The sequence below is a fragment of the Macrobrachium nipponense genome, chromosome 22 (genome assembly GCF_015104395.2).
Source record: "Macrobrachium nipponense isolate FS-2020 chromosome 22, ASM1510439v2, whole genome shotgun sequence".
NCBI lineage: Eukaryota > Metazoa > Arthropoda > Malacostraca > Decapoda > Palaemonidae > Macrobrachium > Macrobrachium nipponense.
Window position 1 is genome coordinate 53,729,109 of NC_087213.1, and position 20,697 is coordinate 53,749,805.

Sequence of the window (20,697 nt, forward strand, 5' to 3'; positions counted from 1 at the left end):
TTCATTAAACTTACCTGTCAGATATATATATGGATGTATTTTTCCCAATCCGACAGAAATTTAAACACTTACGACACACGCAGTGGGAGTCGGGTGGTTAGTACCCATTCCCGCTGCTGGGAGGCGGGTATCAGGAACCATTCCCATTTTCTATTCATAATTTTTCTGTCGCCGGTGCTGTAAACAATGTTTGCAGCACCTCCGTCCAGATTTTGGAAACTTACTAGCTACTTGAGTATCCCTTTTGGTTTTTTCTTTGGTATCTGAATTGGATCGGTGGCTTGGCACACGGATTTGATTTTGGTTTTGATTTTTCTTTGATCAAGATGTCAGGGTCTAGTTCAACTAGCGCTAGATTTTGTTCTATGTCTGAATGTAGAGGTAGGCTACTGAAAGCTTCAGTAGACCCACATTCTGTTTGTAAGGTTTGCAGGGGGAATGAATGTACGTTTGAAAGTCGTTGTAAGGAGTGTGAAAGTTTAACAGAGTCTGAGTGGAAGGCGTATGAAACCTATCTTAAGAAACTTGAGCGAGATAGGTTAAGGAGGTCTTCCTCCAGGAGTGTTTCAGGTAGGCAAGATTTAAATGATTCTCCTGCTAACCCTCCTCCTGTAGATTATGCTCCTACCCCTGTAGTGTTGCCTCCGGCCCCTGAAGCAGTGTCGGTAGGAGGTAATACTTTATCGCTTATTCTTGAATCGATTCATAACTTAGAATCAAAAGTGTTAGCTCTGGAGAGCAAAAGTGAAGAAAAGTGCAGTGAAAGTGCCCCTTGTGTAGTGGAGGGTGCGTCAGATCGGCCTCATTCTGCCTCTAGACCTAGACCTCTGCTTGACTCCCAGGTTACGGGGAGAGAGCATGTCGAAAGTCGAAGGAGGGTTACGAGGAACCCCCACCGATCTGGCGTGCCTTCGGCAGCTTCTGACAAACCTACCCAGACTGCCAAGGAGCGTGCGTGTGCACGTCTTCTCAAGGAGTGCTTTTCCTCTTCGGAAGCTTCCTCCCCGCGCAAGGGGTGGAGCTCTCATACCACATCACGTCCGCAGAAAAGGGCGGCTCGTGTTCGGGACGCTTCACGTCCAAGTTGTTCTCCGGAACTTTGCTCTTCGCCTGATAGTGCGTTTGCTGCTTTTCCTCCGCAGAAGAAGCGTAAGGATTCTTCGGAGGCGGAGTCTTTCCTAGATGATTCTTTCGAGTGCTTCAGTCGCTCTAAGGTGCGTGAAGTGGCGGTTCCTGGGAGTAGGAAGAAGGCGTCCCCTCGCCACTCGCCTGCTCACAGGATCAGCCCCTCCCCAGAAAAGGAGGCTTCACCTACAAGCAAGATTCTCCAGTCGCTTCAGCAGCAACTTCGAGATGTTATTTCTTCAAGAGAGACTGTTCCACGTCACCGTAGAAAGGATGACAATCTTCCTGTGAAGAGGTCGAGGCGTTCTCCCTCTCCCTCTCCTCGCTCATCTCTCTCTCCGTTTGAGTCTCCCTCTAGAGTTCGTTCTGCTCCCCAGCAACTCTCTAGAGGAGGTGAGAAATTCGTTTCTCGCTCTCGAGAAGCGGTTGTATCCGCTACTACGAAACATGTAGATAGGAAGCGCGTTTCTTTAGATGCCGAGAGCGCTTCTGTGAATGTCAAGCGCGCTTCAGTGGACGCCTAGCGTGATTCGGTGCAAGTTATGCGAGCACCAGTGGACGCTCAGCGCGTTACAGTGGACGCTCGGCACGCGCCAGTGGACGCTCAGAGCGCCCCAGTGGACGCCAGGTGTGCACCTGTAGCTGTCGAGCGCGCTTCAGTCGGCGCCAGAAGATTGGCATCGGATGCCAAGCGCGCGCCTACGGACGTCAGTTTTCCACCACCGCAAGCGCAAGTGGAAGCGGGAACTCTTCCTGTTTGCCGCTCTTTCTCTTTTGAGAAAGCTCGTGACTCTTCCTTACTTCCTCTGACTTCTCCAGTGTCTGAAGAGGAAATTAGTGACGCTTTCGTCGAATTGGACGAAGAACAGCAGTTAGCTCCAGTCTCGACGGACTACAAGGTTTTAACAACTCGTCTGCTACAGTCAGTCTTTGCAGACACTTTTCAGCCTGAAGCTCCACGTACTCCTCCCTCTCAGTTTTCGTCATCCAAAGCTACTAAGATCTCGGGCTTTGTGAAAATGAAGAAGTCTCTTTCTACGAAGCAAGCTTTTCGCAAGGTCCACGATTGGATGGAAAAGAGGAAAGCTTCAGGCAAGACTTCTTTCGCTTTACCACCTTCAAGACTTTGTGGCAAAGCTGGTATGTGGTACGAGACGGGAGAAAACGTCGGAGTTAAGCTTCCAGCCTCGGCTCAAGGAGACTTTGGTAGTATTGTGGATGCCGCCAGAAGATCTTTTCTGTCTTCTTCCAAAGTCTCTTGGACACATAGTGAGCTTGATTTTCACCTTAAAGGCCTCTTCAGGACACTAGAGGTCTTTAATTTTCTTGACTGGTGCCTAGGAGTTTTGGATGCCAGGTCCAGGAGTTCTGATTCCATCAGTCTGTGGGAGCTGTCCAGTGTATTGTCTTGCATGGACAAGGCCGTCAGGGATGGTTCTGAGGAATTGGCTGCTCATTTCAGCACGGGACTGCTTAAGAAAAGAGCACTCTTTTGCAATTTTACCGCAAAGTCGGTCTCGCCAGCGCAAAAAGCGGATCTTCTTTTCGCGCCTTTCTCAGAACATCTCTTCCCCCAGTCTATGGTAAAGGACATAGCCGCCAGTCTCCAGGAGAAAGCAACCCAAGACCTTCTGGCGCAGTCTTCTAGGAAGCCTACAACTACTTCGTCTTCTGGGTCCTCTGCTTTGAAGAAATCGAAGCCCTTTCGATCTGCTTCTTCCTCGAAGCCAGCCCCTCGAGGAAGAGGCTCTTTCAGAGGCAAGACCCCCGCTCCTTCTAAGAGCAAGAAGTGAGAGGAAAGTCCTTCAGCCACTGGTAGGAGCCAGACTTCTACATTTCGCGAGAGCCTGGGAAGAGAGAGGTGCCGACGCTTGGTCTCTGGACATCGTCAAGAAGGGGTACAGAATTCCTTTCCTGAAGTTACCCCCGCTGTCTTCGACACCAAAGGATTTGTCTCCTTCGTATCAGGGAGAAAAACGGAAAGTGCTTCACGATCTACTAGATCAAATGATCGAGAAGCAGGCGGTGGAGCAGGTCTTCGACCGGAGTTCTCCAGGGTTTTACAACCGTCTGTTCCTAGTGCCGAAGCAGTCGGGGGTGGCGCCCCGTTCTGGATGTCAGCAGTCTAAATCGCTTCGTTACCAAGCAGAAGTTCAAGATGGAGACACCTCAATCCGTGCTAGCAGCCTTAAGACCGGGGGATTGGATGGTCTCATTAGACCTTCAGGACGCATACTTTCACGTCCCCATCCATCCCCGATCAAGAAAATACCTGCGGTTTATCCTGAAAGGGAAGGTATTTCAGTTCAGGGCACTCTGCTTCGGTCTCAGCACGGCAGCCGATGGTGTTCACCGTTCTTATGAAGAACGTTGCGAGGTGGCTCCATCTTGCGGAAATAAGGATCTCTCTCTACCTAGACGACTGGCTTATTCGAGCCTCATCGCAAGACCGGCGTCTGAAGGACCTTCACACGACTTTGTTGTTAGCGAGGTCCCTGGGACTTCTGGTGAACCTCGAGAAGTCGCATCTGACTCCTTCTCAATCCCTAGTCTATCTGGGGATTCAGGTGGACTCAGTGGCTTTTCGGGCTTTTCCGTCCCAGGGGCGACAACTTCAATGCCTAGACAAAGTGTCAGCCTTTCTAGGGAAGGAAACATGCTCGGTGAGGGAATGGATGAGTCTGCTGGGGACCATTTCCTCACTGGAGAAGTTTGTTTCTCTGGGAAGGTTGCACCTTCGACCACTTCAGTTCTTCCTCTCAAGCAATTGGTCACGCAAACAGGATCTAGAAGAGATCTTGTGTTTGACGGAAGAAGTGAAAAAGCACCTCAAATGGTGGTCGGATCCAAAGAAGCTTGCAGAAGGACTTTCGCTCAAGCTTCGGAACCCCGACCTAGTGTTGTTCTCCGACGCGTCCTCCACGGGTTGGGGAGCAACACTAGGGGGGAGAGAAGTGTCAGGCACCTGGAGAGGGGAACAGGTGTCCTGGCACATCAATCTAAAAGAACTTTCAGCAATTTACCTTGCTCTAAGGTTCTTCCAAGAGGAAGTCTCCAACAAAGTGGTTCAGATAAACTCGGACAACACCACAACCCTGGCATACCTCAGGAAACAGGGGGGAACTCACTCTCCTTCTCTGTTCGCCATCGCGAAGAATATCCTGATATGGGCGAAGTCGCAAAACGTCACAATTCTGACAAGATTCGTGTCAGGCGTGGAAAACGTGCGAGTGGACCTTCTCAGTTGGCAAGGACAGCTTCTGCCGACGGAATGGACCCTTCATCAGGAGGTATGCCAGGCATTATGGAAGCTGTGGGGACGTCCTCATGTGGACGTTTTCGCAACTTCCCGAACGAAGAGACTTCCGCTTTATTGCTCCCCAGTTCTGGACCCGGGAGCAGTGGCAGTAGACGCCCTACTGTGGAATTGGTCGGGACTAGATATTTACGCTTTTCCCCCATTCAAAATCCTCTGGGAAGTGATGAGGAAGTTCGCTGCATCAGAGGGAGCGAGGATGACCCTCATCGCCCCCTTCTGGCCAGCGGTCGACTGGTTCACGGAGGTGATGTCCTTCCTGGTAGACTTTCCAAGGACTCTGCCCCTAAGGAAAGATCTACTCAGACAGCCCCACTTCGAGAGGTACCACAAAAACCTCCCCGCTCTGAGTCTGACTGCGTTCAGACTATCGAGAAGTTGGCCAGAGCGAGGGGTTTTTCAAGACCTGTGGCAACGGCGATGCCACCGCAAGGAGGCCCTCCTCAATCGCAGTTTACCAATCGAAGTGGGCTGTCTTTAGAAGTTGGTGCAGAAAGAAGGGCATTTCCTCCACCTCAACCTCTGTGAGCCAGATAGCAGATTTCCTTCTTCACCTTAGGAAAGAAGCGAAATTAGCCGTTCCCACGATTAAAGGCTACAGAAGCGTGCTTTCTGTAGTCTTCAGGCATAGAGGACTCGACTTAGCGAAATACAGAGACATTCATGATCTCATTAGATCATTTGAGACTGTGAAAGTTCTCCAACCGAAAGTACCATCGTGGAACTTAGACGTGGTACTTAAGTTTCTCATGTCGAGTCAATTTGAACCGCTCCATTTAGCTTCGCTTAGGGATCTTACTAAGAAGACCATTTTCCTAACCGCTCTGGCGACGGCGAAGAGGGTTAGCGAAATACAAGTCATAAGCAAGCACATTGGGTTAAAGGATCATAGTGCAGTTTGTTCCTTAAGCCCTACGTTCTTAGCAAAGAACAAGAACCCTTCCAACCCTTGGCCGAGGACGTTTGAGATCAAAGGGTTGTCGGAGCTAGTGGGACCTGAACCTGAGAGAGTCCTGTGTCCTGTCAGGGCTCTCAAATTTTATTTGCAGAAAACCAGAGCATGCAGAGGTTCTTCGGAGAACTTGTGGTGCTCTGTGAAAAAACCAGATCTTCCGATGTCGAAGAACGCACTGGCGTTCTTCTTAAGAAGTACGGTTAAGGAAGCACATGAAAAGTGTAGTGAAAGTGACATGGAGCTTCTAAAAGTGAAAGCCCACGAGTTGAGGGCTATTGCTACTTCGGTAGCTTTTCACAAGAATATGGCAATAAAAGATATTTTGGGCGCCACTTATTGGCGAAACAATTCGGTGTTTGCTTCACACTACCTGCGGGAGGTGAAAGCAACATACGAAAATTGTTACTCGCTCGGACCATACGTTGCTGCAGACACTGTTTTGGGGGCAGGAGGTAGCGCTCATCCTATCCTTTAATGGTTAGGGGAGTTTTTAACTTGTGTTATGGTTGTGTGGTTGACCGCCTGCGGGGGATCTCCCTTCCATTAGCTTAGTCTAAGTGGGATACCTTTGGTAGGCTACGCCAGGTGGTTTTGTTTTACTTCGTTGCCCTCATTGTATGGTCAATGGTCTAGTCACGTCGTGGTCTCGCCCCTGTTGACAGATCATCTGGAGTGCACCAGCTTTATAGGTCTCTACCTCGCTGGCAACTCTAGTAGCACAAGCAGACTTACGCGGTAGTAACCACGAAGTCAGCTATGCTAACAGGTAAGGAACCAAGATATCAATTATCTGCATATATATGTTTCCTAAAATCTTCTATTTTGTCTACTCCCACCACCAAAGGTGGGATTCAGCTATATATATATCTGACAGGTAAGTTTCATGAACAAAATGATATTGTAATGATACAGTTAAGTTTGTTCATACTTACCTGGCAGATATATATAATCAAGTACCCACCCACCTCCCCTCAGGAGACAGTGGAAATAAAAATTATGAATAGAAAATGGGAATGGTTCCTGATACCCGCCTCCCAGTGGCAGGAATGGGTACTAACCACCTGACTCCCACTGCGTGTGTCGTAAGTGTTTAAATTTCTGTCGGATTGGGAAAAATACAGCCATATATATATCTGCCAGGTAAGTATGAACAAACTTAATTGTATCATTACAATATCATTTTTACTTATTTTCAAAATCATGATTTATACTACATAATATCATGACTACTTATCAGCATGAACAGCTGAAATCTGGTAACATTACCTCAGCCCGTACAAAGAGGAACATTTCAAACTTTGGTCTTGAAGGAAATTCTTGTAAAAAAAATGCAAAAAGATTTATTTTAGTTTCTTTCAAAAAAAATATGAAATCACCTGAATGTATCAGAGGTATACAATTCCAAATGTATTGATTTTGCAGTGTGTGTCAGCCTTCTCAGGGGCAGCATATGACTGGACACCCACTTTGTAGACTTGAGAAAAATGACACCGTAGATCCTGTAGGAAGTAACACAAACTACACTGCCTCATTCTGTTTTGTGTAAGGTCAGCATCATCTACGCCTAGCCAGTATTGGTTTTTCATCGCAAAAACTGGATTTTCAATTTCTGTATCAGTGTGAGGCGTACAGTAATAAGTCTCTTAGGATTGTTTCATTTTGGGAAGAAGTATCTTTATAATACAATTATTAAGATTTTCATAGTGCTTTAGATGGGTGACATGCTGAGAAAAGTGTACATGAAACATCACATTTGATTGTAAATATAACAAGAGTTGAGCGATTGTAGTGAAAGCATTGTATTGCATTTGTTGTCATTCTTCATTGGAATGTAGTATTCATTGAATACAAGTAAATGTTAGCCAAACAGTGTGCCAGGGTTGCTCTTGCAAAATAGTTTAGCCCACAAAAGCTATCTTTACAGGCAAGAAGTCAAGAAAGTTACTGACCACATGTCTAGAGTGAAGAGCGAGTGTCTAAACTAAAGGAGTGTGGACACTATCAGAGATCTCTTATTTGTGAGGTCAGAACCATTTTTCAGGGTAAGATTTTAGGAGATAAACAGTGAAAAGAACTTGTCACTACACAGCAAACACGTAGACTCCATGCTAGTGTTCTAAGGGGTTCCCAGTGGATAAGAAACAGCTCGAGTATGAACTGCCAGTAAAAAATGTAGCTACTAGGTATGTATTATCTTATTATGAGTGGCCCTAAATAACTGCTATCTTGGAAATTTGAAGGCTTTCCACATCATTCATCTGTAGGCACTTGCAAGAGGGACATGCAACAAGGATGGTCCTCTTGGGCTACTACTTTTTACTCATAGCCCTGAACTTTGTTACAGTCTGCCACTTGTGGAAAAAGGATATCTTTCTTTTGATAAAGATGACTTGTCACCTGCCTGAGTAAGACTTGAAAGGGCTTTGAAAGTTAGTTTGACAGTGAGGAAGTACTTCCAGTGGCGATTCTAGGGGGGGTCATGGGGGGGCAGCTGCCCTCCCAGGTTTTGGCCATGCCCCTGGTTTGCCCCCCCACTTTTTTTAATGAAATATTATAAATAAAATTAATCATTATTGAATATAACAAAAGCCACTAACTTGTCACACAACATGATTTGGTTATATTGCTAACACTCATATTGAGTGAGTTGGTTAATATACAGGGAACAGAAAATCCAAACCTTAAATCACAGAGAGACAACCAGTTCGCGCTTAAAAAGCAATGATATTTGAATTAGTATCCCTTGAGGCTATGAAAACTAAAAGTTTTCTTTAACACTATCACAAACAGTGTCACATATATTACTGCAATTATGAATGTTACTATCTTATGCTGCATATCAAACTAACAAAACTCTCCATTTTGATGTATTTTGTATCTATAATTCATACATCACTTGAAATAAAGATAAATGTATATCTATTAAGAAAAAAGAAATGAAGTTTTTTTTTCTTTTTTAATTATTCGACTTCAACACCGCAAAGTTACCACAGTAACTGTATTCGCTGGAGCATGTCATGAAATTGTAGGTGAAAACTCCAAGCTAAATGTAATTATTACAAAGGCCTGTTTCCAGCATAACTGCTGCTCATGTACCATTACATAATGTAATCGATATTAGTAATTGTCCCTAACATATATGTTGACAGTCCCGAGCAATGTTTACAGTAGATAAGAGTTTTTTATTTATAGCTCTGTGGCTTGTTCAAGTCTGAAGTGCATCAGCAAAACAAGGAAGTCTCCTATCAAAATGCTTCATTACGTCTGGAATATATTTTTGAAGGAGACTTCTGCAGATGATACTGGAGCTCGAGCTGTATCTGCCAGAGGTTTACTTGCTCAGATGGATGCAGAATTTGTTTGTTTATTGCAGTTTTTTCTCTGAAATTCTGGGAAAAATAAAGTATCTCAGCAGCTGCAGGACAAACAGGCAGACCTTGGAAAAGCAGCTAAACTTACTTCTTGTCTTCGTGAAGATTTAGCTGATGTAAGAAACTCCAACGTAATTGAGAATTACTCTAATGGGGTTGACGAACTCTGTAAAATGTGACATTTCACCAACAGTGACACAAGAAAACGTTAAAGAAAACCTCGACACCTCCGTGATTTTATCATGCTGGACACAACTGGCCAGAGAGTTGTGGAGCAAAGTCATCACAACACGTCACAATCTTGTATGAAGTACAAGACTGTTTAAATAGTGAATTAGATCGTCGTTTTTTCCAAAGATTCATGTGTGGTGATCTGTGGCATTTCAGCTCTGTCCTGCAGGACAGACGTTCTTACATGAGGATGACTTGAAGTCATTTGCATTATCATATTCAGTTAATCAAAGTGAATTAAAACACGAGCTACCTTTAGTTAAGAAATTGTTCCAGAAAGAAACTCAGTCACCTACAGCATTGGTGGAGTTTTTGTCATTTATTCAGCCATATAAATCTGCCTTTGATTGCTTATACAGGTTACTATTGATAGCTGTAACACTTCCTGTTACTAGTGCTTCTTGTGAAAGAAGTTTTTCCAAAATGAAAATAGTAAAAACATTTCTTAGAAATTCAATGACTAGTGAGAGACTAAGTAACACTGCATTATTATCAATTGAAAGTAAACGGGCCGAGATTATTGACTTAGATAGTTTTTAGATGAGTTTGGCAGCCGACATGATAATCGTAGATTTAAACTGCACTAAACATTTTGAGAATTGTCCCGAAAATGGTCCATATCTGTTTTGTGTTCAAATGTGTATTATAAAAACTTATCATTCTTTAACAATTGCATATTGTTATGAATTATATATAGTTTTGAATGTCGAAACAACATTTTGAGAATTTTCATGATAAGCCTCATATCTGTCTGTTCATTTTATTAATTAATACCTTTCCTTACTTTGTTCAAATGTGCATTATACAAACTTGTCATTCTTTGATAATTGCATATTGTTTGGGATTGTATATAGCTTTGAATGTCAAACCTGCATTTTCAGAATGGTCATGACATAGTCCATATCTGTCTGTTCATTTCATTAGTTAATACCTTTCTTTGAGTGGTGCAATTGTGTGTTACACAAACTTAACATTCTTTAATAATTTGCATATTGGTTGGGATCGTATATAGTTTTGATTGTCAAACTGAACCTTTTCAGAATTGTCATGACATGCCCCGTGCATATCTGTTCATTTCATATAGTTACTATCTTTCTTTATTTGGTTCAAATGTGCATTATATTTATACATACTATCCATTCTTTAATGTTTGCGTATTGTTTGGAACTGTATATATAGTTTTGAATGTTAAATGTCCATATCATGCAAGTCAGGTAGAATATCAGATGGATGATTTACAGTTGTTTTGCTTAGGAATCAAACAAAATTCTATATGAACCTTTACCTTTAGTCAAATTCATTCCTCCACGAGTTCCAAAATGTTTCCAAAATTGTAATTATTTTTACCGTCACCTTTTCTATGATGCCCACCCAAGAATTATCTTTGCCCCAGAGTTGCCCCCCCCCCCACCCCCCCCCCCCACCCCCCACCCCCAACTTTCTGAGGGGTAGAATCGCCAACTTGGAGTACTTACGCTTCAATCGGTTGACTTGGAATTACACTTCGTGGTTTGGTTGCAAAAGCTTCTGAGAATTACTCTAGACAGTGTGCAAGATATTGTTCAGTTGTTTCTTCAAGTGATCAAGGCCTGTTGTTTGGAAGACCGCATGGAAAACATTGCTGGCAATCACTGAGTGCACGATTCATTGTTTGCTGGAGAATGAATTGACATCTATAAGTTTATGTAGGTTCTATTGTTCCGCCCATCCCAGATGTTGACTGACATACTGTACCAGAAATACTCTTTCATGTTTGGCCAAGTCTATTACAAATTCTATGCAGGGAACAAACAGAAAGGTTTTCTAAGTCCTAAGGGCAGTAGATTTTAGCCGGGTATCTTTGCCCTTGTCTTTCAATTTCCCAGGCAGCTTCCTGAAAGTAAACAGTTTGGAGTGTAAGCACATTATGACTAAGGTTCAGGTTATCCAAATCATCAAAGACAAAATTCTTTTATAAGACATCAGTAAGAACCATCTTTCCTAATTAGTATCATTCTTGGTGTTTCCTGTAGTCCATAATGGAGTTGAGTAGAAAATGATAAGTGAAAACTAAATCTAGCCCAGACTAACTCCATGTCCCATTCAGTGTACAGTATAAACAGGCAATAATTATTCATCCTGGGCAGTACCTATGTAGTAATCTGCATAATACCTGTTATTATGTCAAGTATCAACTTTGATGGTGATGCCTTCAGAAAAGAGAATTCAGTGACTGCAGATGTTGTAAATGAGGAACATACAGTACACAAAAGTCACACACCATTATATACTAAAATAAAAAGACTGTATTGACTATACAGACTGGTAACCATTTAGTAGGGATATGACCACCCTGGTAGAAGCAAAAAATAAGGCAAAATGTCAGCAGAACCTCGATTAACCCTTAAACGCCGAATGGACGTATTAAATGTCGAGTCAAAATGTCTCCCGTATGCCGAATGGACGTACCATACGTCGACTCAAATTTTTTTTTATAAAAATTCGCGGAAAAATACTTATAGGCCTACCAGCCGAAAACTTTTGAATCATGCGCCTTGGGGGATGCTGGGAGTTCACGGATCGAGGTGTTGTTTTGTTTACAATCGTTACGCAGGCGCGCAAGCGCGAATTTCTTTCTTGCCGCACTAAAAAGTATCTGTGACACATCTCGGAAATTATTTCGTCACTTTGACATAATTTTTGTACCATTTTAAATTAGCCGTTACATGGAGTATTATATATGAAAATGTGCGCATTTTTATGTAGAATACAACAAAAAAATACTCATGATTGTAGCTTTTATCAGTTTTGAGATATTTTTATATAAATAACAATAAGTGCCAAAATTTCAACCTTCGGTCAACTTTGACTCTACCGAAATGGTCGAAAAACGCAATTGTAAACTAAAACTCTTATATTTTAGTAATATTCAATCATTTACCTTCCTTTTGCAACTAATTGAAAGTCTCTAGCACAATATTTCGATTTATGGTGAATTTATGAAAAAACTTTTTCCTTTCGTCCGCGCGGTAACTCTTCCGAAAAAAATCATACATGCGATTGTGGTAATGTTTGCACCATTTTAAAATTAGCCGTTACATAAAGTTTTATATATGGAAATGTGCGCAATTTCATGCACAATACAACTGAAAAACAACCCATGGTTGTAGCTTTTATCAATTTTGAAATATTTTCATATAAAAAATGATGTGACAAATTTTCAACCTTTGGTCAACTTTGACTCTACCGAAATGGTCGAAAAACGCAATTGTAAGCTAAAACGCTTATATTCTAGTAATATTCAATCATTTACCTTCATTTTTCAACAAATTGGAAGTCTCTAGCACAATATTTCGATTTATGGTGAATTTATGAAAAAAATAACATTTTCTTTACGTCCGCGCGGTAACTCTTCCGAAAAAATCACACGTGCGATTGTGGTAATGTTTGCACCATTTTAAATTAGCCGTTACATAAAGTTTTATATATGAAAATGTGCGCAATTTCATGTAGAATACAACAAAAAATAATTGAAGGTTGTAGCGTTTCTCATTTTTGGAATATTTGCATATAAATCACGATAAATAGAAAAAAAACCACGTTCGGTCAACTTTGACTCTACCGAAATGGTCGAAAAACGCAATTGTAAGCTAAAACTCTTACAGTCTAGTAATATTCAGTCATTTAGCTTCATCTTGAAACAAATTCGAAGTCTCTAGCACAATATTTAGATTTATGGTGAATTTAAAAAAAAAAAAACTTTCCTTCCCTCCGCGCGCGGATTCTCCGCCACAAATCTCCGAAATGCGTACGCCCCATTCTCGGAATATTTGCTCCGTTTCATATTAGGTATTTCATAGAGTTTTATATATGAAAATGTGCGCAATTTCATGTAGAATAAGACGAAAAATATTTGAAGGTTGTAGCTTTTCTTAATTCCGAAAAAATTGCATATAAAATATATATATAAAAAATCGACATTCGGTCAATTTTAACTCGTCAGATATGGTCGAAAACTGCATTTGTAAGCTAATACTCTTACAGTATAGTAATATTCAATCATTCGTCTTCATTTTGAAAGAAATTGGAAGTCTCTAGGACAATATTTATATTTATGGTGAATTTTTGAAAAAAATATTTGTTTACGTCCGCACGTTACGAATTCATGCATTATTTTGTGATAATATTTTCTCTGTGTTGCTTTTATCGTTTTACAATGTGTTATATACCAAAATGATAGCAATTTAGTGTACATTACAAAAAAAAAAATAACTTGTTACCTTTAACCGTTTTGCGCACAGCGCGATTTGAATGCAATTATATATGAAATTTCGTTTTTGCGCTATCATATATCACATTATTTATATATGATAATGATAATTTTTTTCCTTTTTGATGGTTGCATACTAAACTTCAGCCAATGACAAAAAAAGGAGCCAAAAATGAACTCTGATCTTGAAAACTAAGCGCGCTGTGATTTTTTGCAAAAAAATATTTTTCCCGCTTCCGCGCTCACTCTGAAACACCTCCGGCACACGGGAGACTTTTTTTTTTTTTTTTTTTTACCGCTTCGGTGTTTAAGGGTTAATAGTTTTGCATTACTAATATAAAGTGAGATTAATCCTGGACAAGTTAAAGTTTTCTGGAAGTGAACTGATTTCCATGAATAGCCCAAGGAACTTCATCCTGTTATAACATGGCTGTAAAATAACCCAGGATGCTGCTCAAACTATCTTCAGTAGGACATTGATGTGATTTATTTACTGGTTATTTTTTGCAAAGTAGCTATTTACTGTGATTGTAAGGTTTGTTATTTTGCATGAATGCACACAAAACTCTTCGGTTTTTATGTCTCGGCTAAAATCCTTTTACTTTTTGTTTTGGGTGTATTCCTTCCATGTCCTTGACTGGTACACAGAATTGTATCCACAAAATCCAAAGAGAGGGATGTCAATAATTAAGGAAGAGGCTTTTATCTTCAAGGTTGGCTTCACCTATATCTTGCTAAGCTTCATGTGTTTGAAGAGTTACCTGACCCTGCATTGACTTGTAGGTAGAATAGGCCCATGTATTATTGACATTGAATTCCTTGATTGAATATTGTAAGTCACTAAGTATAGATTTCCCTTGGACTAGGGCATTTTATGATATTTAAGACTTCTAAGCTTCCTTGAATTAAAAGATAGCAGGGTTTATAAACAATCACTGTCCTTTTCACAGTCATTTCAAACAATTTGTCAAATTGCCAACTACTTATAGGAAAGTAGCTAAACTCTACTTTTCAGCCGTAACAATTCAGCTTTGCAATTTTGTGCATTAGGTACTAGAATGAACATAAACTGAATACTACAGGGGTAGAACTCTGAAACGTATTCAAGGTGGACAACACCAACCTGCATTTCTTTTCGTGCAACCCTGGCTAAGGCTAGTGGGTGGTTGACATATCCTGCAGCAACAGGAGCTCCCTTGAGGAAGCTCATATCAGCTCTTCTTGTGATGCCCACAAGGCGGCCATCTCTCACGATTCCTTCGTTTCCCCAGAGTGGCTGACAACTGGAAAACATACAGAAATTAAACATGTGCCAAAGACGCTACAGAAATTGTTCTCATTAGCTATTACAATTGCCTTTGTAATTATGTACTTGGTATATGTCATTTGCTATAAGGATGGCCATCTAAAGAAAACCCAACTTTATATATATATATATATATATATATATATATATATATATATATCTATATATAAAAGTGTTCTTTTATATCACAATTCATCAATTTGCCCTGTACATAGCAGTGAATGATCTTTTGGTCCCAGTGTTTGGGGATATGTCCTTTAATGTCTCTTAACTACCAATGCTAGTTTTATTTTTTTTAGAAACTAATTTAGCAGTTTGAACACTGACCTCTCCAAGACAGTGATACAGTCTAAACTCACTAAATTCTGACAGGAGTGACCAGCTCGGGAACTCGGTAACCAAATAGTTTAACAACTTGATTCGATAAGAGAGTAGTAGGCATAGTAATCGTGATGGAGTCACTGACTTGATACCACTTTGGGTTTTCTCTTAATAGCAGTTTCAAAAAGCAACAGGCGTTAGATAAAACCCTGTGTGTGGTTGTGTATGCGAATAAAACGTCTGCAAACAAAACTATAAAAACTTTTTGAGATTGTTGCACTTCTAGTGAAATACATTCTTCTTTTGCTACTCAGCTGGTTCAGGGCTATGAGTTAATTTTAAAAAACCTAGTTAATCTGCTCCTAATACTGTACTGTAGTACATACTTACTTTGGTACTTCAAGCATCAGCCGGGACTTTGTAATACCATTGGCAGCCTGCTGCAGCAATGCCTCTCTGCCCAAGAATTCTCTGTCTGATTCTAGATCTTCAGACCAGACTCCAGCTTCCAAAGGCGTATCATCAGCTCTTATGTCACTCTGCCAGCTGAGAATCCCTACGAGACATTTGACAAACATTTTTAAGTGCCTATACTGTGCTATAACTCAAGTTAAAACTTAACAAGTTATTTAGTGAAAATTTGTTGGTTTTGAAAGCCTCCCCTTACTGAATATGATTTTTAAAGGGAAAAATGTAAGTTATAATGACATTAAAATCGAAAGAAAAACAGGTGCGCAAAGAGATTTATAAAATTTCACCTCTCTCCAACTGAAGAATATTGAGTGCTCGGTATCCTGCATTCCGCAGTCCAAACGGGGTCCCCACTGTGACAAGAGTTTTGTAGATGCTAATGAGATCTCCTGCTGGTATATGTAGCTCCCACATATCAAGGCCATACCTACAGACCCGGAACACGGCGTTGTCCAACTTACAAAGGCAGTGAGTATTTATAGGAATTTGTCCTCGAGTTATTCCCGCTGCTTCCAGAACCCTGAGACTGAGGGATAAACCATAATGAGAAGGATTAGGAAGGAGCTTTGAGCACTGTCGTCGTAAAGGGTACCATGCAAGGATCACTGTGATTTCTGTGACCTTATAGCTGTTCATTTGTCAAATCTCGTTGGTAGGATTCTTCAGGAAATGTTGTGAGCGTCTGACTTTGTTGATTTATTTTTTTTTTTTTGTTATTTGATTCAGTAGATGAAACCTATTCATATGGAACAAGCCCACAGAGGTCAGTGACTTAGAATTCAAACTTCAAAAGAATATGTTGGTTTTAACCTACTCCCACAGAACCCCACATGGCAGCAGTAACTTATCATGATACAGAGCCTGTTATTTTTCCATTGCCCTGGGAGGAGGAACGAACTTGTGACATTTGAGTGGAATTCCAAGGCACTAACCGCTATACCAGATACCAGAATAACAGTTAATAATAACTTTTTTGATAGAGCAAATAGAAAACTGGAAGATATTGAATGAACTGTTTTAAAATGATTTCCTGAACTTAACAGATGCTTTAGGGGGTGTGATTTTATGAAGTAACAAAGACACTATTATTACAGATATCTTACAGGTGACAGTAATCTCACAGTTCCTAAACCCCCTTTCACACGAGGAAGAAAGACGCTAGGGGCACTCTGATTTGCCCGTAGTTCTCTATCTATCAAACAGTGTTACCAGATCAAACAGTCCAAAGTCAGACAGTAGGCACAGGCAGGCGAATCCACCTACAAAATTGGTAACAGCGTATGCACGCCGTGCATTTGCCACTTGTATGGAAAGGGCTTAGCCCAAACTAACCTGCACTTTACACTTAGCATTCGATTTATCAGAAAATATATCTCATCTACATTGGCAGCACACCAAAAAATAAACTTCGTAGCTTAGCTGATACGTACAAGAGCGCATTAAGTTGGGGCGTTACTTTAAAGTCCATTCACAACTTGTAAGTTTCAAGTTTACCTTAAAGGCCCAACAAGCAAAAGACAAGACAGTTCATTCGTTAAAGTCCCAAGGGTGAGGCGAAGTCCTTTATCCATGCACATATCCCGGAGGAGCCTCTGAACGTAGGGTCCAAATCCACTGTCGCACTGGATCACGTACACGTAGTTGGTCTCACAGGGAAGTCTGAAACGTCACGGAAGTTTCTTTTAAGTTGGTATCTCATGATTACGCTCCGTGGGTCTCTTCTGTCAGTATTTTGAAATTATAGTGTCATGTGAGTAGTTTGCTCTACATACCCATACCCAGGATCCAGACCTGACTTATGGCTAATATCACCATTTATTTTAAATTGAACAGCTTCACATTTACTAGGACTGTCTTTGAGGCTTGTAACTACTTGCAAAGGAGCTACGTATAACGTATTTTGGTAACCTGGATCTTATTTTCTATGAAATTCGGATTGTTAAAGGTTTACTATAATAAAAATGAAAATAAGGAATTTGAAGAAAAAACGTTCTGAAAGAAAGGGTCTCCTGTGAGCTAGACCTCACAATGATTTTGTGACGATTTTGAAATAAACGCTCAGGGCAGACAGACTAATGATGACAAGCCTGCAGTTTACTGACCTTGTGGTTTCATCCAAACTGAAGATGGCAGCGTTCGCCTCAACACCGGCAGTCTTGTTAAGAACAAGCGAGGTAGAGATACTTCCTCCTTCATTCAGCACATCATTCATGAACAGCCATTCCACTGCTTTGTGGACGTCTTTCCCAGTCAGTGTTATTTTTCCAGAGGATGTCCGGTTTATGACTGCTGACGCAGTTTTCATCGCTTCGTACTCGGCCTTTATCTGTTGATTGCATGATGTTCAAATAAACCTCTAATGTTCAGATAAATCGCACAAGGGATATGTCATTAAAATTTTGATATCTGTGGCTTTCATTCCTTTTATTGTACCTCTGTTCGTATTCCCTTTCTTCCATCTGACTTTCCACCCTCTCTATCAATTGTATCATAGCGAGGTTTTCCTCCTGAACCTCTCTGTCAGTTTCCATTTTAACGCTGAGTGACCTCTTATGTCCCAGCGCTTGGCCTTTGACCTGAATTCTATAGTATTCCAATTTCAATTTTCATAAATGTCTCCTTAAATATATTGTATTTGCGTAGTGGCCATTTCTACCTCTCACTCATATGCATTTTGTAATTATTTATATGTATTTTATCTTACGTAGTGGCTATTTTTGTGTGTTTATATGCATTTAATTATATGTAGTGGTTATTTTTGTACGTTATTATATTCATTTGATTATATGTAGTGGCTATTTTTTGTTTTTATATTAATTTAATTATATGTAGTGGCTATTTTACGTTTTTAGGTGCATTTGATTAAATGTTAATATTTTAACGTTTATATATATATATATATATATATATATATATATATATATATATATATATATGTGTGTGTGTGTGTGTGTGTGTGTGGGGGGGGGGGGGGTGTAATGGTTATTTAGACGCCTTCATATGCATTTAATCGCACGTAGTGGATGTTTTGACGTTAATATTCATTTCGTGAGGTTTAAAGGGTATTTTATTGCCTTTTTACATGCATTTAATGATATGCAGTGGTTATTTTTAAGCACGTCGTATCAATTAATGGGGAGGAGGTCGACGGTTTAGGTGGAAGACAGAATTTAGTGTAGTTTAACTTTAAATGAATTTGATCGTTTTCTAGAAGAAAATACGTCAATAAGACTTTTCTTCTTCTTCTTTTAAACAGGATATCAGGAAAAACGACAGCAGGAAACCACTCACGTGCTCGTAATAGGGCGGCAGATCGAACGTGTGGCACTGCTTCAGGACCTCCCTGTAAGGGTAAGCGTCATGAGGGGCCGTTCCAAAGGCTCCCTTCCAGTCGTAGGGCAGGAGTGCCAAAGGGCTTGGCGTGAAGAACCCGGGGCGTTCCCAGCCCAGAGATTCCTCCCAGAAACAGCCAGCTTCTGTGAGCTCCTGCAGAGGAACAGTAAATGGTTAGTACTGTAGCCTGTTGGGTATTAAAAGTAGGACGAGTGTTTAGGACGAGTTCGATCGTTCGAAATAAGACGCGGCTTAATGTAATTTTCATTTTATTTACAAGTATACCGTCATTCTAAGTGTAAGATATCAACATCTGGCGTAAGATAATGTACTTAATATTCTCTTCGAGATAATAGATATTTAGCCAAATGACAATTTGACGTGAAAACGAAAAAGCAAAATAGAGCGAAATATAGGCTGTTTAAAACAAGGTTGACTTCGTAAGTTCAATCTCTCATCTCCAAGCGTAGAATATTTTGATTTGTTTATTTTTTCTATTCGTTATTTTAAGTCTCTGAAAGAATCTTTGTAGATAGAATGTGTTTCAAACTTTATGCAATCCATGTATGCGATAATGTCAGACTTAAATTTTTTTTTAATAAAGCTGGTGTGCTATTCCGTAGTATAGGTAGGTTTACACCTACGCACTTTCGTGTTGCGGGCTGTTACGGGGTGGGACCGCAAGAAACAGTTACAAAATTGACGCGGCTGGGAAAAAAAATTATTACCTTATTTGGCGGCGTTGGGCGGACCCGGGCGGTGGGTTACGGGCACCTCACGGCATTTTCCTGCGGTGCCTAGCGGAGTGTTACGGAGTTGGGCGGTGTTATGGTCGTTGTTGCTATGCCAGGCCACGCGCTCTTGCTGCTTTGGTACTCCGTGTAGCGGTGGGTTGTGGTGTTGTTGCGGAGTGCACGCACATCCGCACGAGTCACGACTTGCAAAATTGCACGATTTTTGCACCTGCACCGTGCCACATCGTGCCACACTGTCACACCGCGCCAGATATGAACCTTGGGTATATATAGAGGCCTGCCAAGCACATCCTTCATTCCACGCCCAACCAACATGCAATATGGACCTCAACAGCCTCTCACCCTAGGAGACCCAGAGATTTTTGGTAGCTGTCCTGTGTCTATGTGCAGTCCAGGTCATCGACGGGTTCAGAAGATGCACTAGGGTGCCACAGCCACCAGCACCACGCAGAAAGGACGGCAGGGCAAGGGGGATTTGGGCTCGGGAGTGGCTGACACGGCAGCAACTACATGGGGACTACGACCAGCTGCTACAAGAACTGAACAAGGAGGACCGCAAAGGACACAAGAACTTTCTACGAATCTACCCTGAATTGTTCAAAGAGATGGTCGAAAGGCTGATGCCCCTGTTTAAGAAGAAGGACACAAACATGCGGCGTGCACAAGAGGTGGGACTCAAGTTGACGGTCACTCTCCGCCACCTGGCAAGTGGGAACGACTATACAAGGCTGCAATACAGCTTCAGAGTCTCCAAGAGTTCCCAGTAGTCTCCAAGAGTTCCCAGTAGCCGATTTATCCCAGTAGCCTGCCAAGCCATTATCGACATATACAAACCAGAAGTGATGAAGTGCCCTAAGACACCAGAAGAATGGAATGACGTAGCAAAATGCTTCGCCTCCAAGTAGAACTACTTCAATTGTGTGGGAGCCCTGGGCGGGAGGCACATCTCGATCAAGAAACCCAAAGGTGGAGGATCACTGTATTTCAATTACAAGAAGTTTCACAGCATCGTCCTCATGGCCCTCTCCGATGCAAAGTACAAGTTCCTGTTCGTCGACGTCGGTGGAACCGAGCAGGACTCCCACAAGACAGAAATCTGCCCAACAACGACAAACCCATCCCCTTCTACATAGTCGCCGACGATGCCTTTGCTCTCAATACGTGGTTGATGAAGTCCCCTACTCCCACCAATCACAAGATCCCACCGAACGAATATACAGCTACAGATTATCTCGCGCTCGTCATGTGGGGGAAAACGCATTCG

At 41.5% G+C, this 20,697-nt stretch overlaps 1 protein-coding gene and 1 long non-coding RNA gene across 3 annotated transcripts in view; one reads left to right on the forward strand and one right to left on the reverse strand.

Annotated features, from left to right (window-relative positions):
- The first annotated feature begins 6,586 nt into the window (after nucleotides 1-6,586).
- LOC135198655 (uncharacterized) overlaps nucleotides 6,587-20,697 on the forward strand; it is a 36,482-nt gene continuing 22,371 nt past the window's right edge. Inside the window, exons 1-2 of the long non-coding RNA XR_010310858.1 lie at nucleotides 6,587-6,943; nucleotides 18,602-18,851. This is a non-coding gene — a long non-coding RNA (uncharacterized LOC135198655). The remainder of the gene's footprint in view (nucleotides 6,944-18,601; nucleotides 18,852-20,697) is intronic.
- Nucleotides 10,675-20,697, reverse strand: part of LOC135198650 (sarcosine dehydrogenase, mitochondrial-like) — a 38,246-nt gene continuing 28,223 nt past the window's right edge. For both annotated transcript variants that reach the window (XM_064226440.1, XM_064226439.1), the window contains exons 11-17: nucleotides 18,637-18,831; nucleotides 17,448-17,671; nucleotides 16,840-17,004; nucleotides 15,633-15,871; nucleotides 15,265-15,430; nucleotides 14,371-14,530; nucleotides 10,675-10,871 (exon numbers count right to left, since the gene is read on the reverse strand). In XM_064226440.1, coding sequence (XP_064082510.1) covers nucleotides 10,809-10,871; nucleotides 14,371-14,530; nucleotides 15,265-15,430; nucleotides 15,633-15,871; nucleotides 16,840-17,004; nucleotides 17,448-17,671; nucleotides 18,637-18,831 — 1,212 coding nt within the window. In that variant the 3' untranslated portion in view covers nucleotides 10,675-10,808. The remainder of the gene's footprint in view (nucleotides 10,872-14,370; nucleotides 14,531-15,264; nucleotides 15,431-15,632; nucleotides 15,872-16,839; nucleotides 17,005-17,447; nucleotides 17,672-18,636; nucleotides 18,832-20,697) is intronic.